The 18,531-nt window shown below is 42.9% G+C and overlaps 2 protein-coding genes across 7 annotated transcripts in view; one reads left to right on the forward strand and one right to left on the reverse strand.

The window, feature by feature from the left end:
- Window positions 1-6: 6 nt before the first annotated feature.
- Window positions 7-18,469, forward strand: LOC122523657. The gene is made up of 9 exons (XM_043645562.1): window positions 7-422; window positions 16,014-16,125; window positions 16,240-16,366; window positions 16,426-16,570; window positions 16,649-16,924; window positions 17,016-17,178; window positions 17,251-17,421; window positions 17,919-18,107; window positions 18,178-18,469. The coding sequence occupies exons 2-9, from the start codon at window positions 16,026-16,028 to the stop codon at window positions 18,234-18,236; spliced, it is 1,230 nt and encodes a 409-aa protein (XP_043501497.1). The 5' UTR covers window positions 7-422; window positions 16,014-16,025; the 3' UTR covers window positions 18,237-18,469.
- Window positions 5,260-18,531, reverse strand: part of LOC122523654 — a 36,949-nt gene continuing 23,677 nt past the window's right edge. For all 6 annotated transcript variants that reach the window (XM_043645554.1, XM_043645556.1, XM_043645553.1 and 3 more), the window contains 12 exons: window positions 11,815-11,951; window positions 11,172-11,460; window positions 10,767-11,089; window positions 10,299-10,451; window positions 9,756-9,950; window positions 9,289-9,677; window positions 8,930-9,166; window positions 8,463-8,642; window positions 7,746-7,893; window positions 7,058-7,327; window positions 6,629-6,972; window positions 5,260-6,554 (listed from right to left, as the gene is read on the reverse strand). In XM_043645554.1, coding sequence (XP_043501489.1) covers window positions 6,215-6,554; window positions 6,629-6,972; window positions 7,058-7,327; window positions 7,746-7,893; window positions 8,463-8,642; window positions 8,930-9,166; window positions 9,289-9,677; window positions 9,756-9,950; window positions 10,299-10,451; window positions 10,767-11,089; window positions 11,172-11,460; window positions 11,815-11,951 — 3,005 coding nt within the window. In that variant the 3' untranslated portion in view covers window positions 5,260-6,214. The remainder of the gene's footprint in view (window positions 6,555-6,628; window positions 6,973-7,057; window positions 7,328-7,745; window positions 7,894-8,462; window positions 8,643-8,929; window positions 9,167-9,288; window positions 9,678-9,755; window positions 9,951-10,298; window positions 10,452-10,766; window positions 11,090-11,171; window positions 11,461-11,814; window positions 11,952-18,531) is intronic.

Raw genomic sequence — 18,531 nt, forward strand, 5'->3', positions numbered from 1 at the left:
GGGAAGGAATTACCTCGAAATAATGATTAATCTTCCGCGTCAGAAGAAGGAAACCGCTAGGTGATACGTCGGCTACAACGTCAGAGCAATTCTCAGAACAAAATCTAGCAGTCTGTCTAGAGTGGGGGAAAAGGGAAATTGCTCGTTGTTGTGCAATGACTATTTCAAATACTCTACTAATTGTAAATAAACGTGCTTCAATATAAATGTTCGTTTTATTTCTTAAGGGACTAGCGAACGATCGTATCGATCGTTGATACAACTAATGCACGCAGTGCAATTACCGACGTGACGTTGTCGTCAAATTCAATTTCGCGTATCGATTTTTTATTCAGTTAGTTAACCTTGAGCGAACTACCTTCGCTAAAAACATTGACGATCTGGTCTACATGTTTCTATTAACATTACAATAAGAATAAAAGGTAAGAATAAAAATCTAACGTTATACGAGATAAGAAAGAAGATAAAAAAACGTTTATCTTTGTTCTAATTACCTTGATCTAATATTTACATAGGATTTTTTTGTTGTAAAATAGATAATGACTGTTGAATTTAATTGGTAGGTAGTACCCGAGGTAAAAACCTTTTTACTTGATAATGATATTAATTAACGAGTTTAATAAGACCGAAACAAAATTACCTATTGGATTTATTAAATTTGCCAACTATATAATCTTATGAATAACTCATATATATCTCATATAACTCGTGCATATAACCTATGCATTCTATAGTGGTTGCCGTTAAAGCAAACGCTTGTGCTTATAATAAAACTGTTTGTAGAATTTTTTGAATAGATTATTTGAAAAAAAGAAATGAATAGGAGGTCAGGTTTGGAGGGTTTGACGAGCGAAAGACAATAGGACGCAATCTTCAAAATAATTTATTAAAAATGTCGCATATTCGATATACGAATCGGTAATTAGTAACGGTATAATTAATAACTGTATGCACATTGTACATATGCATATACGAGCACGTCTTTGGTGTATTTACTATGTTCATTATTCACGTAATTGTCCAGCGATTGCTCGTTCGAGTTGTTCGTTATTGGTAGAGAAATGATCGTGGTACAATATGTGTTGTATGCACGTCGAGATCAGGTGATACGATGTCGCGCTTTTTTCAACGACTATTCGAATAAAATGTAGATTTTCATGAGAGCATATCTACGAGTAGGGGAATCGTGTCACCTGATCATCGAACCCGTTTCTAGGTTCTCTACATACATATACTAAGAAACATTGGTGTCGTGTGCGCATACAGGAAGTATGTGTATTTGCGCTTGGCCCCGCGCGCGCGCGCGTATGTGCCTTTGCGATAGCGCAGTATCATCGTGTGTGTGTGTGTGTACGTGTGTATGCATTTGACATTCGTGTCAGTTTATTGTCAGATTTCTTGCTGACCTTGATTTTCGCCGTACTAATCGAGCGTCCATCGAAACAGATCCTCATGCATGAATCTTTTTATTTTCTTTTTTGTTTTTTCTTTTTTTTTTTTATTCTTTTGTTCGTTTACTTTTTACTTTTCTAATTTTTCCCTTATTACCGTCAGTGCACGAGCATGCACTAAAAACAATAGGCTGTTTCGCTGCTAAGAGGATAATAATATAAATGACTGCTGCGAAAGTTTCGAGAGTACAATTTGGTCTTTCTTAGAATAATATTTAAGAAATATAATCGTCTTCGCGCCATACCGAAGAAGAATTTCATTTGTAAGAATACGATCGAATACGCTCGTCGATCTTTTCATTACTTACATTCGTATATTTTTCTTTCTTTCCTTTTTATTTTTTTTTTTTATTATATAGCGATATAACGGCGTTTATATAATTGATCAAACGATTTCATTATTTGCGATAAAAATACTAGCTTTCGCGATATATGCGAGTATTTGTCAAACGAGACGACAAGTCATTGAAATTGGAATAGCAGCGAGCTTGTTCGCTTTTTTTCAAGGTATCATACTGGTATTTATTTCCGTTCGTTTCTTTGTTTTAGGATTAAACGAATTAGCTTGATAACTAATCGAACGCAAAAAAACGAATCCGATCGACGTGAAAATTGTCCTTGGTCGTATTGTATGAAAAATAGAGGAAAATAAAAAGAAATAAACAAAAAGAGCAGGAAAATGCGATTGGACGAATCGATTTTGTGCCGAATCGTATGTGTGGTATATATGCGCTATAAGTGGTACACGCGCGCGTCACCGTTACATTGAAGAAGGTTCGTGTAAGATCGATGCTTCCAAATAATAAGCGTTTTTCGGCAGTCTTAGGAGAAGAGCTTTGAACTTGGAAAAAGTTCTGTGCGACTATAAACTTTTAATAGAGTCAGTCGGTGAGTTTCAAACTCAATTGATGAAAATAAATCAAGAGAGAGACGAGATAATACAAATAAATGAATAATCATTGTGAAACGTATTACTATTCGTCTCGTTAGCACGACGTCGATCTCATCTTATACATATAACATATGTATATACAATTTTCTATGTTTCTCTTCAAACTCGAAAACGCGTAAAAGACCGAACGAGATTATTGAATTCGCAGTAATCGTAATTTCTCGTTCGTTTATCTTGTATTTTTGTTAAATATCGAACATCGAACGAGACATTGTTTCAGACTCGAAACGATTATTTCCAAAAATATCGTTGATAGTTATGACGTATCTTCATTAGTTTCATTGGAAAAATCTTTTAAAACGATGTCCCATTCGATCCTCTCGTATCGTTAATCGATTTTATCATAATATTTGTCGATGCATGAGACAAAAGAATGACGTTCCTTCGGTGCCGACATTTAAACGATCTAAACGCGTTTTTGGATATGGTTCACATCGTGATAATAACGACTATTCGTCTACGTGATTATTATTATTATAATTATTATTTTATTCATTATTATTATTATTATTAGTAGTAGTAGTATTATTAATATTATTATTATTATTATTATTATTATTATTATTATTATTATTAATAATATTTGTATTATACGGCTTACACTCGGCTTCTCTAGAGCTTTTAAAATTCTTACGAGCTAGAAGAGAATTATTTACAAGAGAGGAGCTTCGTGAAATTTCGAATCTTTCGTCGAATCGGAGTAATGAAAAAGCGAGAGGACGGGATTACGGATTGATAATAGAATAGAAATTCGAAAAAAGGGTTCTCGAGGGTAGTAAGTGGTGCAGGGCCGGTGCAGGAGCCGGTGCAGGAGCCGGTGCAGGGCGCCGCGATGGATCGAAAAAGGAAAGGATCGATGGCGAAAGAGCAAAAAGAATGTCCTAACGAAGTTTCCCTTGTTACCGAGTGACGAGAGCTCGTCGCACCAAGTTTAGCGCTCGAATGACCGTTGTTGTTGCTCGTTGTTTCGCGTTGCTGTGCGCTCGTACGATCGATACACGCGAGTTTCTTCAGCGAACGACCCTCCACCCTACGAGTTGACGCGTTTTCGCCTCTCTCTCTCTCTCTCTCTTTTCTTTCCCCTTTTTATTGCACTCCAAAGAACTCTGCGTTTTCGAAAAATTATCCTCCTCAACCAAATAGCTTGGATGAAATCATTGTTTAGACATCGAGTTATCAGAATCCGTTTCGGATGATAATTTGACAAAAAAGCGAAATATCTCGGCGACGATGCGATACTTATTCTAAAATTATTTTGTGCCTTTTGTAAGTATCAACGAGTATGTAAATTATTCCTCCCGTTGTCACGAATAAGAACGCAAAAAGGCCGATGTAACGGTATTAGCATACCTCCTCGTATATCGAACGGTTTGTGCTGCTTTCTTCGGCCGATGAGGAGCTTTAACGAGAAAGCTCCTAATGTAAGTATAGCGGAAAGAACAAAGGCGATATAACGCGCGTGCACGCAAATTATCGTACTCGAGCGACCCTGTTTCTTCGTTAGTTAATTATGCTCGCTCGTCGTCTCGAAAAGAACTTATAAACGTGGCTATGTATGCATGTACATCGTCGACGCACGATACGTTTCTCCGTTCGAAATCAACTTTTGTTTTTATTTCTTTTTTACACTCTCTCTCTCTCTCTCTCTCTCGGAGCCCACGATATTGTAGAAAATGGAACGCCGATTGCGGCCTTTTTCCCTCGAGTATTCTCGGTTTGAATATCAAAGAATTTTGGCTAAAAAACTTTGCGCGCGTGTACATACATACGTATCGAATACGAACACGAATACGTGGCAGTTTGAAGGATCACATTTTCGTTGATATTTCACGATGAAAAAAGAAATGTTCATTGACGCTGAAGTAAGTGCCTCGAAACACGATCAGTCTTATGTTCTCTGGATTGTTCTCGATAAAAACGAATAGCTTTGCGTAAGTTTTTCGTTAGTTACTTTTGGATCAGCGAACGAAGAAGTAGAAAAAGAAGCGATAAGTAACGATTTAAGAAAAAATAGGCGCGTTATTACGCGCGCGCGTACCGATTTCTTTTGGCCGAAAACGATACTTACTGCTCCGACCAATGTCGCAGGATTGTCCTCTTTCAACGTGTCGTGGAGGGTCGTTTATTTTTAGCGCGTCCTTTATTTTAACGCGACCCTTCGCCAATCAACTTTGATTTGTCGTTAATGACGAAAAGAATGGCGGTGATTTTGGCTAGCTGAAAATACGTATAGTACAGATGCATGCATTTGACGGATAATTCCGAATCGATCGCAACCGCTATCTCATACGCTCGAATTCGTATCGGTGTATCTTTTCTTTTCACCTGCCGAAGAATTCGCGTTTCTCTCTGTTCGCCTCGAAATTCATACTTATCGATTAGTAGTAAAGCGGCACGTTGCCGGTCTCCGTTGCGTCGCGTCGCACGTCTGTAGGGGAAATCGAAAAAAATCATTCGCAAACGGAGGCAAACGCGTGCACGAGTAGCGTTTTCAACTGTTATATAAATAGGTCAATAATCAATTATTTACAATTATGAACAAGGTGTACAAGCCGCGACAACGACGCCGATGTCGTCTTTTCGAACACACCGGGAGGATTTCCATTTACCTTTTATTTTCCATCGACGTCGCGTCATCGGGCGTAACAATAATTTCGAAGCACAGCTTCGAGGAAAACAGCATCGTATATATTTATCACATCATTTCAAACTACGCGATTCTCTAGCAACCGTATCGTCCAGCCCCTCCAATCGAAATTCATCGCTATTTCTTTGACTTTTTTGAAAGTTTCCTCGCTATCTCTCTAGTCGAAATACATTATTATCCTTCGGCTCGCAATGTCATTTTCCTCGTTATTCGTTTCTTTCTCTTCTTATCTTATTACAGAGGGGGCCCAGTACAGATAGATTTGTCTCTTTTCTCTCGTTCGTTAGGACGTTAGACGCGTAGAGTGCTCGACGTCTCGGATCGTTCTCGAATTACTTCTTCTTCTTCTTCTTCTTCTTCTTCGAATATACGTATCAAGGATCGAGCGGTGGGAGGAGTATCGATGAACCTCTGGGCTGTTGTTAAATGAAAAGCGAACGAGATCGGTATAGGAATTGACTAACGATGCACTAACTTTTTCTTATATCGTTATCAACGGGGAAAGAAAATTAGTTTGCGGTATCGAAAAGTTATGGATGCTCGTAAGGTTCAACGAGACGTCGCGTCGTCCCGATACGCGAAAATCTATACTACCATAACGGTGGGATATTACTAGGATTTTATTACTTATTGTCCTCGTTAAAACAGTTCGGTCATTTTTCGCGATTTAATATTCTCCGCGGTGTAACGCAAACGGTTGTCTTCCAGTTGCCAGAACTTGCTAAGTCGAAGCGACGTTGCTAAAGTTTGACAAACTCGTAGTTCGCTGGATCGATAAGCGCGCGTTGGGTATTCTCTCGTCGTCTCCCTTTGAAGACGTTTCAACGTTTACGAAACACGGAAGCATTCGCGCACGGAGGAAAAAGAAATACGCGAGATCCGTTCCGTCAAAGAGTTTCGATGACGATCCGAGCAGTCGAGGTTCGCTCGGTTGCTTAATCGAAAATATCTCGGAAAGAGACGTAGAGAGTTCTGCGCGTTACGTCGCCGAGCCGAGCCACTCTTCCAAGAGTCCTATTTCCAAAAGGATATATAACACCAGCGGATGAGCTGTTTCGAAGGGAAAAGAAGACTCTTTGAAAGGTGCGAGGAGGTGGACGATGGCGATCGTCACACGGTGGTAACGCGGTCGACTTCGACGTATCGCACAGAACTGTCGCTGTGTCAGCAGATCACTTCCTTTCCATCGATTATCGCCGTCTCCGAGGAGATGCTCTTCAATCGGTGCTGAGATATCGAGCGGCTGGTCCGTTGCCGGCAAATTCGCCAAACGATCAGGAAGATCACCGCGAGGATCGTCAGGATGGCCAAAACTCCAAGGGCCAGATGCAACGGTGGCAATTGTAGGAGCATGGAGCAATGCGTCAAAGCCTCGTCGTAGCCCGAGGGACAGTGGGAGACTCCGTCGCACCACAGGGAAGCGTTTATACACGCGTCCAATTCCGGACATCGTTGTTCGCAGTCTCGAGTCATTTGTAGTCCTGCCGTTGACGTTATTGCTGGCCTAAATTGATACGATAGGGAAATGAAAAATGATCGGGCATCTCTGTCGGAGGCTCGCCCCGAGCGTATTAATACCTTCTGGTGAGCTCGAGCCACGTGACGCCGTACGATTCCGGCTCGGTGATTAGGAACTCTACGGCGACGGTTCTAACGGGATCTCGACCGGGTACCGGGATAAAGTTGCTTCTACCGACGGACCAGCCATCGCTGAAAATTTCCACGACCTGTTGCCTCGAATCCTCTACCGGTTGCGGGCATACCGAAGCGCGAAGTTTTCCTCCGGTGTGGAAAACGATGCGATTCTTCGTCGAGCACTGACTTTTCCCAGGACTCGTCGTCATTATCGAACCGTGCGTTTTCACGTAGAGATATTGTCCCGGGGCCGGGTCGATCAGCCAAGGCTGCTTCTCGCAGTTTTTCTGAAAGTTATTAGCGCCGATCGTTAGTTCGACCAAGCTATCGAATTACCAAAGTATAAAGGTAATAGAATCGACTGATGCGTACCTCGTCCTCGTCGTTGAGCGGCCATCTGTATTTGATCACTCCCGAAGGTCCTCTTACGCGGCGCTTTTGCAAACACGGAGTCGTTTTGACAAAGTCCCAAGTACCCTCGAAGAAGATGTTGTTGTAGTCGTCCAGAGCGTTCATAGACGTTACCGTCAGGTGTACTTCGACGATGTTCGACGTGGATTTGATGTTCATAGGGAGAGAACGATTCGAGCAAAAACAGTCGCGTTGAACGGCGGGTGCGTTAGGCCATGGGAGATCGAGTACCTGCGAGAAGGCCAACGGGAGTACGTATTACGTAGGTTATTCGGATACGAAGTGTTCCGCGAACGATATCGACGACGCGAAAATGAATCTGTCGAGAAGAGATTGATTCGCGCGAACCGAAAATTCCGAAACCGAAGCTGCTGGGTGGGGGGCGAGGCTTTGCTTTGGAAACATTTAGAAACGTCTATTTTACGGTAGAGAGAAGATCGGCAAACTTTGTTCGTCTCTCGAACTTGGTTGAAAGACCCGCGTTGGGATCTTTGACGCTGCGTTGGACACCGGCACCAGACACTGAGAACGCCAACTCGGAATATCATTCGCGATATCGTTCGCGACGTTAGGAAAATAAGATCGAAAACGTTGGCCATAGTTGGAATTAGTAGTAGGAGATAGTTGGAGGAGGCACGTTTATACTTACTTTGAGAGAGAAGTTATCGGATCCGATGCAAAGGAGACGATTGAAATCGGAAGAGGAGACGCTGCGACAGGTTCGGTTGCCGTTGAGAAGTCTGTTGAACCGCAGCTTGACGACCTCGTCGTGTTCACCCTCGAAGCGGTACACGCAGCTGCAAAATCCGTTCCAGGCTGCACTTTCAGCGACTTAATCGAATTTACATGCTTCGTCGGTTACCCAAAGGAACGGACTTTGGATCGATAACTGTGCAGGAAGATTACGAGAGGAGCATCGCCGATGGATCTTTGTTAATCGGATCTTTGTTAATCGGTAAACGAGCCGAGCGATTTTAATCGACCCACATTTATCGATCCTTCTTGTTTTTCCTAAGAGAAGGAAACGCTGTTGGCGGCGTTAATGCGCCGTATCCGCGAACGGAAAGCTTTGCTCGAGCTACGCGATCGGCCGCCAAAGAGCCGATACACCGATAAAAAGTGCTCCTCGCGAGCAGTTTTACGGCCCTCGTAAATCTTCGGCATCGCGATTGTAAGAGATATTTTACGAGCTTCTGGGCTAAAATTCATGGATACGTTCGGTAAGCGTCGATAAAGCGCCGGCTACTACTCGTTGTTACGGCTTTGCTCTTCTCGTTTGGCGTTAGAATCGCGCTAAACCGTGCGCGCGTTGCCGTATTTTATTCTACCGGTTCGTACAATCGATTTGGAGAAATTGGAAACTTACCTGAGATTTTTCGATCCGCCGCGACCGAAGAGAAAAATGTCGCGAGGTCCTTGGAATCTACGATCCGGGTAGGTGTCGCGATTCCTGCTGTAGAAAGCGCGCGAACACGGCCCGCTGCCGTAAGCTTCGCCATCCTGATGGAGATCGACGAACTCGTACAGAGCTCGGAAGTTGACGGGCCTTCGAGAGAAGAAACATTGCCGCGTTATTATAATAAAAGACGCGAACGATGGAATGGATGCTTTCCGGTGGAAACGATTAACTAGACCGTATGATGCGTCCTCGTGCTTTGTTACTTTTATTTTCTCTCTCTCTCTCTCTGTTAACGTAAGAACGTTCTACCGTAAGAGAGGTAGTAGAACGGTTGAACGCACCATTTCGCGGTATTACGATGTATGAAAAATAAAATGCGGATAACGCTATCGGCGATGATGATCGGCACAGAAAAATAACGATAATAAACTCACCTCAGAGCGGTAGATTCGATCATGCGCATCTCTATGGTCAAGCTGTTGCTGGAGGATACGAAGCTTTCTCCGAGGGAACAAGGACGACTGACGTTTTGAAGAATCGCATGATCGCAAGTTCTCGGAACCTTGTCTTTGCAATACCTGGCAAGGAGAGTCGTGTTGTTTGCGGGACGCGCGGCAACCAGCGAAGTCGCTTCTCCGAGTTTATCTATGTACCGTTGACGTTCTTTCTCGCTGAACAAATTCCAATAATATATATGTACGCGCGTACACACACACACACAGAGTGTAGGAAAATACGAGTCCGTATGTATCTCTTAAAATTCAACATAGGTTTAACCATAAAGCACACCTACCAAGCTTCGTTGCACTCCCCAAGGGGCATCATTTCTCCGTCCCAAACCATCAGAGTCGTCGAACAATCCTCGTCGGTGCCGGTAGATGCGGTGATGCCAACGTGAAACTTTAAAATCGACAACCAGACGCGAAACTGCGGTTGCGGTGGGGCCGGTGCCGGCCTTCGCCATACCGTGCCAGGACGTTGCTCTGGGAATTTTGGTAAAGGACGCGGGGGCGTAGGGCTGGGCAAAGTAGGTCCGGCACCGCGTAAATGATAAAGGCAGCTACTGTTTCTCGGTAGAGAATGACGCGGAGATTCTAGTACTCCTCCGCTGTTACCTTTCAACCAAAATTCGCAACGTTTGTTCTTCGCGTAGGTCGGGGAATCGACGTCGACGAATTTCACCTGAAAAAGAGGGACTCTCTGTCGTAGGAAAGGACTTTATTCGCGTAATGAACTTTTCGTTAGACTCGATCGATCTACCTGGACTTCCAATTGGAATCCGTGCAAGGAACGTTGCGGCGTCGGATGTAGAAAAGTACCGTAAGGGGAGGTTGTGAACTCGACGAGAATTTCCGGTCCGCTACTCGTTGCCTCGGGCACCGGTTCTCCGCCACCGCAAAATTTCAGTATCACCGGATCCCTCGTGGTATAACCATCGTAGACCGTCACGTAATCCTAAGAAATACGAAATTCCTTGTTATCTTATCTCTCGCTATCGTAATCTACGAGAGAAGCAGCTTGCCCCGGCCAGACTTTTCGACAAAGTCTTCGGAGTCGTTGAATTTTCTTATAAAATAACATTTCCTTTTCGAAGCGAGAGAAGAAAAAGAAATTAACGATTTGAGAAAGTATCGCGAAGATTGGTATGTAAAGTAGGAGGGAAGGTTCTCTGTAAGACGGTCACGTAGGATCGTTCTCCATCTCCGTTTCTACTTCCATGTTGATTCCACGAGAGCATCGACTCTACCTCCTGCCTCGAATTTATAACGTTTAATCCAATTTTCGCAGCTTCCTTTTACGTACCTGAATGACGTCGCAATCTTGCCAGAGGTGGAGTTCGCGTGGCGGGGACTCGGCTTGCGTCGCTGGTCTGGACCTTACGGCAACCAATTGACCTCTCGGTTGTCCGACCGAAATTAAGGCGTACTTCCCCGGCGGTACCTCGTGCTGCCTTACCTGCTCGACATCGAAACCTTCCAATCAACCCAATGCAAATGATCGACTTTCTATTTTTTATCGCGGCGCGTAGTTACCTACGATTCGAAGGATCGATATCGCGCGATATTAGTTTTATTTACGTATACGGAAAACATTCGTTTCCTCCTAAATGACTTCAAATTGGCTGCTCACGGTATTCGATAGAGTTGAAAAGTTCCATCGAGTACCGGTGCCTTTCTTTTTTTTATCAAAAGAGATACGTAGGAGTTTCGGCTCGATACGAATACATATTTAAAAGGTCGAGTTTTTCGTTTCTCCTTCTTACTCGCTTACCGCGTAGTAACAGGTGAGATTACGCGGATAAAGGCCAGGAAAGTTCGGAGATTGCAGTCTGCACTTCTTTTGGTCGCAGTCGCTGAATATTCTGGAGCAGTAAGTGCCGGAGATGAGATCCCCGAGGTACTGCTCCGAGCTCGATTTCGTTGGGATCATCGCGTGTTGTTCGACCATCAGCATCGCCATGGAAGTATTGGCGTATTCGGCGGTCGGCCTGTCTTCCGTATTCGCCGTCGACGTCGTCGTCGTCGTCGTCGTAGGCACCGCCGTCAACGTCGTCGACGTAGCCGTTGTCGTCGTTGTCGTCACCTGCGTCATTCCTGACCACAAGTCAGGATGTCATTGCGTCATTTGATTTCATTTTATTTCATTGGACGATTCGTTTGTAAAAAAATCGCGTACCTACGAAAGGATTCCCGTAGCGTACAACGGCGTCGGATTTTCTAATCATTTTGTACGCCATTCGAAAATCGAAATTGAACGCCTTCTGATCCTTGCTGAGTCGGAGAAGTTTGAGAGTTATCGAGACGCTGGACGTCTCGCTGTAGTAAATGGCCGGATCCCTCGTCGTGCCGCACCAAAGTCCTCCAACGTCGGGACGTTCCGCTTCCGAGATTTGCAACGATCCGTCCGGACATCCTTCCGCGGTGAACGAAACGAATTTGCCAAGGGTGAAGCTGTCAAAGTTGAGCTGCGAAAGGAAGAATACTTTATCCCGCGGATCGATGCGACTCGATATTCGACGCGTTATTAAAAAATTCCAGGAAATTTAGTAGAGCGAGATTATCGTAGCGCGACGTTACTCTTCCTTGGAACGTTTAATTTCGATCGATGAAGCGAATTCGCTGACGCTCGCGTCCTCGCCTACTCCATTCGAATAGTTGCGGTACTTTGTTACGCTTGCTTTAACAAGCGCGAAACTTTGTCCTATCGTATTTTGTCTTAAATTGCTCGTGTTAGTTAACGCTACGTGCTCTAAATGCTTTCCCCCTTTTCTTCCCTGTGCGTTATATTTATTTTCCTATAGATCGATGTCTCCCCTCACCTGTATTATATCCCCGAGATCTCCGCCGGGTGCGCTAAAGGTAAGCTTGCAAATGTAAGGCACCTTGTCTTCCTTCGGTCGATGCAATTCCAAACTGTAGGTTTTTCCTACATCGCCGAAGTACGTTTTGTTGCAGGCTGGAAGAAAGAAAAGAATTTGGAAGAATGTATGGTTTTGAATATTGCAACGAAGATTTTCTCGATCTCGGAGTCGTTGTTCTTATTTAAACGATAAGATATTGAAAAAGATTGAAACTTTCCTCTCGATCGCATTATTTCGCGGTTGAATTTTCTATCCGAGTTGTACGTGGCTCTCGCATATACCCTCCCGCGCTGAATTTATAACGAAGAAAACGCGCGAGGAACTTTATTCCGCCACTCTATGAGATTAGATACGTTCGTGCTTGAGAATCGCAATGCGTCGGTGGTCCATTATACGTATTATATATCCTAGCCATCCATAAATGCAGTTTCTCTCGCGTCCAATCTAAGGAATGGATCTAGTTTTTAATTAGTTATATCAAGCCTGACGAGATAGATGTTATCGGAAAAGGGATCGGCAATGGAGCACGATTAAGCTAATAGAGAATTCGCGTTTTGTTCGATCGATGTAATCTGCGGTTCGGCTTTTCGCGGGATGCCAGACGAATAGAGAAACGTTTCGTTCTCGATGATGGCTCGTTGCTTTGGCTTCGGCGGCCATCGTACCTCTTCTACTCGAATCGCGTCAAGTCGCGTCGATTCGTTGAAGGGCTTCGCGCGGGCTGCTAGTCGCGCGACCGAGCAGCCCCCGAGGCTTCCTCCGTCGACGGAGGATTGCAACCGAATCGAAAGTCCGAACGCGGATAAAGCGAACTGCGTCCTGCGTACCAAATACGTACGCGAATACGTACCCGATACGCAATGGCATTTCTAATCAACGAGCTAATTCCAACTCTCAATTACAAGTAGCCTTTGTTAATCGACGACCGTTGGCCGTTCCGCTATTCCGAGCCGGCGATCGATCGATCGATCCCTTCGGATAACGATCGAACGAGGAATATACTTTGCTTAGGATCGTCCGTCCAGTTCATTGAACGCGTCTTTCGCTATAAATCTTGAAAATTCCTACGGATCTTGGGAATATTTCTCAAAGGATAGACGACGAGTACCTAATAAATCTAGGGTGTCCGTTTCATTGAATTATGAGAGATATGGATCGCCGTGGATAGAATGTTTGCGTTTCAAGAGAGATAGTTCGATGAGTTTGACTAATGGCCGATGTCCACCGCTCGCCGAGGCTCGAGAAAATTTTTCAAACAACCCCCTTTTATTTATTTATCCGATCTTTGTCGTTTCTTTCATTTTTACAATTTGTCACGAATCAACGCGTAAAAAGGTTCAATAACGTATTCGCGGTGCAGAAATTCCATGCAATGAAGTTTTCAGAGTGGATAGGTCCTTTTGTGTTGAAAGTCGTAGCGGTTTATACGACTCCGACGCGTCGCCGGGGGCGCGCAAATGTGCAAAGCAAAAGCCGGAGAGAGAGAAAGTTGCATTTTCCGAAAAGATACATACATTCCGACGACGGGTGTAGTAGTCGGTAGTATTCGAGAATCGTCGTTACAGTTGTAAGTCATGTCTTTCCTTGGTGTTGTCTCTGAATTGTCTCTCTCTCTCTCTCCCAAAGGTTGTGCGCGCCATGGAAACAACAGGATACGAGAAACGTCCGAGCGAAGGATTTTTATTGCTCGCCGCGGGCTCCTAGTCGTCGCTCGCGACTAAACGTATCGATCGTGCTTTGTCGTATTTCGGAAAAAAACCTACGTAGGTGTATGCACGCGTATTGCGAATCGACTATTTATAAAGGGTATCTATAAAAGTATCAAAATGAAATATGCCACCTATACGAGGCAAACCTATGGAGAAATGGAAGCTGCGCGTTATCGTCGCTGACATGGCCGATTAATTCGAGCCAATTCGAAATGGAGCGTTTCGTTTTACTCGTCGTAGTACATTTTTGCTCCATTTCCGTTTGATTTTCAAACCCTACGCGAGCATTCTTTCGCGATTTTTCTTAGAAAATATCTAATATCTAGATACACGCGCTTATAACGCGCAGACGCATACATTGGATCCCGAATGAAACATGGACGAAAGCAAAAAGGTAGAAACGTACGTAGCAACCTACGTAAATTGTAGTAGATTCGTCGAGGGGTGAAATTCGCCCGGATTTTCTTTCTCTAATCTAAAGCTTTTATAGAATTTACGGTGCGCGGTCGTTGGCTTTTCATATTTATCGTAAAAACGAAAGGAAAAGAAAAAAAAGAAAAAAAAGAAGAGGATGAATTTGACGCGTCGTTACACCATTCGATTCTCCTCTTCCACGCGTACGTATATACACTGACAAAAGTACTCTATTATTTATCATATTTCTTTTCTTCGGCGAGCGTATTAGATACGCGACGTCGCGCGAAACCAGGAAGCTGAGAAACACTGACAAAACTTTTCAACTTGGACTTCCTTCCGCTTCGCATAATTCATGCACGCGGATGCGATTATTACGTTGGATTTATCGTACGCTTTTCAATCATTCCGTTTCCGATGCAATTCAATAACTTTACAATAATGGGGGGGTATTACGTAGCTTTTATCGAACGAATAACAAGTACCCGCATACGGTCCAATGATCCAAGTAAACTAAAGACAGGAGAGTTTTTGTTTGGAGTTGAAACGACTGGAAATTGCAATGTTTGCTTTGGCGCAATCGCGACTTGTGCAATTTACAGGAAAGGAGGAGGACGTCGTCGTAGAACGCGGTGCTCTCCTCGGGGTTGCTTTTCAACGCGTGCGTAGACAGCCTGGCGAAGAATGCTCGGTGAAAGCGAACGAATATCCTTTTCAATGGGCCGACGAGTGCCCAGAGGCCTCTCTCTCTCCCTCTCTCTTTTTCTTTTTCCTCTTCATTCAGCATCCCTTACTTTTTTCTACCTTTTACATCCTCCATATACGCTTGCTTCTCACCCACGTGATCTCCCCGATGCTCGCGAGATATTCGTTCGCCGCGCTTTTTCTATACTTTCCCCTTTTTTTCCTCGTCAACAAGAAGCATCCGCAACGAATCGTTCCTTGTTCGGTATCTGGGTCACGAGATACACCAAAAAAGACAATTATTCCAAAGTTGAAAACAAAAAAGGCCGAATATTACGAGGAATTTTCTTCGACGTAGCTCAAGTATACGCGTATTCGTTAACGTATTCGAGTACGATCGTTTCTATGTAAACGAGCTCGCGAGAGAAAGCGTCTTTTGGTAAGGATGTCATAGATTTTTAATGCACCGAATAATACGGCGTTACGCTCATCCGCGAGAGATTATCTCTAGAACTCGTTTCGAAGGAAGATTACGTTTGTAGCCAGTTGCTACCGTGCTCGTCTCCTCCTCTTTCATACGTATCGTCAAATTGATAAAATAACTGAGAAAAGGCAAGTGAATTTCTCGAGGCTTAACGCGTAATCGCCTTTACCTTGTAAATATTTCGAATACGAAAGCGCGAACGGTTCCATGTTTATATTAGGATGTTTTATATGGATCTCCTATATAGTTGTATGCGTTTTTTTTTCTTTTTTCGTTAATACGTATTATCGAATGAAAGAGTAGAGATTTCGGATACATCGATAATTATCGCGAGTAAATAATGTCGATAAAAAAAGATAGGAAGAAAATCAAAGAGGATTTGGAAATACCGACGGAGCAAAGAAACGGAGAAAGTGAGTAAGGGTGGGGGGTAGGAGCGGGGAGCTAGATACTACGTGTTTCAAGTTGTACTTTAAAACTTGAGATTGAAGCATCGTTCCTCATTTATTTGCACCACGCGAGAACAAAGGCGCAAAGCCAGCGGGTAAATTCAATCCAACATTTTATGGTATCGTATTCTGCATTCCAAAGAGATTGCAATTTTTCCACTAAATTCTATTTTCGTCCTGTTGCTTTTTTTTTCTTGGCAAATAGCTTAACGAGATAACCTGTCGTCCTCGTCCTCGTCCTCGTCGTCGTCGTCGTCGTCGAATCCCACTTTGCGAGTAATAAAACTAAATAACGACGATAAACGCGATAAGATGATAAAGGAAACAAAGTGTGCGCGTTCTTTGATATATAAATTTGATTAGTAGAATAATCTTATTGTTAGTTATATAAAATTGCGCGTTTCTTAATGTGGTTAGATTAGAAATAATATGGAGGACGAAGAAATACCTTACGACGACCCACGCTTCGTGGAAATTCTGGAAGCCTGCTTGTGCGTGGAAATTGGCACTTACGCGGAATCATACGACAGTAAGAAATAATTCGACTTTTTTCGAGATAACATTATCATCGTCCGGTCCTCGCTTTGGCTTGGACTCGCGCATAAAACTGACGTGAAATATTGTCGCCATTTTCTTTTCGCAGAAGCTGAGACTGAAATAAAGAAGATAAAAAGAAACGTTCTAACGAAGATCGAGAAGAGAAAGGAGCTTAAGATAAAAATAAAAGATGCCGAAGACGTAACATCGACGTTGAAAGCTACTTTTCAAAGGTACGTCATCGAAAAATAGATGATTGATTATTTACTTACACCTTCTTACTCGTTGCCAGATTGCGAGAAGAATCGATAGAAACGAAGCAAAGGATCACTTTCATCGGAGCGAATATCGACCATCGTTCGAAATTAATATTACTAGAGATTAAACAATACAAAGACATTCTACAAGAATATCAAACGACTTGGCAATCTTATTTCGTTAGTAACTATACTCCTATTCTAACCATATTATCTTTATCTTATTCTTTTCTCTCTTATTCTTGATATCGATGACAGGACGAATACGAAAAAATTCCTTTGGCTAAAAAACGTAACGAGGAAAGAGTCCGTTTGAAGAAGGTTACCATCGAGAAAATGATTCTGGAATTTAAAATAAAAGATTTGGAAAAGACAATCGTAACGGAAAAGAAGATCGATGAAATTAAGATGAGATTAAAAGTAATAGAACTCGTTAAAGCGAAGACGAATAAAGAGAATTTGCGTCGAAAATTAGTCCAGTTGAAGAAGGATATCGAGTGTTCGAGGAATCAACTACAGTCGACCGAATTGGAGGTTTTTGCCCGATATCATTTCGAAACGCGATGCCTATACATCTCTAGCGAGTTTTATTATTCTAATATTCCTTGTCGTTCGTTGTCCGTAGTTGAAAACTTTGGAAAAACAACTAGAGGAAGCGAAGAAAGAACGAGCGATGAAAATATTGGAGATGCCCCCGCCGAAAATCAATTTGTCGCGATTACGGTTAAATTGTATGCGCAATTGGAAAAACTGCGAGTTTAAAAAACAACCGTCGCGGATCGATGCTGGTATCGTCTTATTTGATTTGCCCTAATGTACGCGCGAATAGATTTATTTGAAAATGATCCGTTTGTTTGTAGATTCGATATCGGTCAACACGATCGCTTTGGAGGAGATGTGCATAAGGGACGAAACTCTCGATGGGACGCCGAAAAGAAATGATTCGGAAAACGATGAAAAACGATCGACGAGCAACATAACCACGGAGAAGTCGTCTACGGCGGTAGCAACGCCTTTGCAAAAGATTCACGGTAAGAATTATCCTTCCGCGTCGTCCTTTTCGAGCAACGTCGGATCGATCGCGAAACAAACGAGCTTCGAGCAAAGGAATCAACATAATCGATACGCGACGCCAATGTGCGTGGAAGAACAATGCTTAGCTAATTACAACGAGAGTAATCGATACGCGAACGATACGTGCGAACCCAAGAGGATGAAATTGACTCGCAACGACGAAAACGATGCTCAAAATATTGATTCGGAAACATTGGAAACTCCGAAAAAATCTACTCGTTATCCGCGAGTTACGAAAATCGAGAAAGTGCAATACGGTATCACGCCTTCGATCAAACGTAAAAATACGTTTAACTTCTCGAATACTTCTGATTACGAAGCGAATGCGAGCCGTGCGTCTTCTTTCACGTTAAACGAGACTCTGATGATCAAAGGTATTCGTTATTTTTCTTCATTCTCTTTCAATTAGTACCGATTCAATTAATGCTTCATTTATCGTATTATCGTCGTTTAGACTTAAACGCTTCGAGATCGGTGCAACCTTCTATGTACGGCGACAATTCGAGAAACTTTCAAATATCCGATTGCGGAAATGCTTCGAATGTAGGCGATTTCGACGTAAATATGGATTCCATCGACGCGGATTGCGATCAAATCAATTGCGAGAAAAAGGAGAAAGAAGCGTCGCCCCAAGTGACATCTCGTAAGTATACACAATTTAGTATTTGTATGTATATAAAGAAGTACATCGGTAAAATCATCTTTTTCCGTAGGTTTCAATTTCTCCGATCTGCTCAAACTGAAGGCCGATAATGATTTTCGTATCTTTTAAGGTACCACCGCGTTTTTTCTTTTCTATTTCCTAGCTATATTTTTGGTTAATTATTTTCATATCTAAAGATTGTCGTTACGTTCAATTGAATTATTAATAGATATAACTAAATGTAAAAGACATAAAACAGAGTGTTCGTTACGAGGGAAGAAAAATTCCATTTGTCGGAGTCCCTGTGCGAGCACCGACCATATTAAGTTTCACTATCGAATAAAGTAATACGATATATCTTACGTAAACTTAGATATAACTCGATGTATAAGCGATACGTATTATTTTATGAGACATTCGATAC

Source organism: Polistes fuscatus, unplaced genomic scaffold (assembly GCF_010416935.1).
Source record: "Polistes fuscatus isolate 324 unplaced genomic scaffold, CU_Pfus_HIC Scaffold6, whole genome shotgun sequence".
Classification (NCBI taxonomy): domain Eukaryota; kingdom Metazoa; phylum Arthropoda; class Insecta; order Hymenoptera; family Vespidae; genus Polistes; species Polistes fuscatus.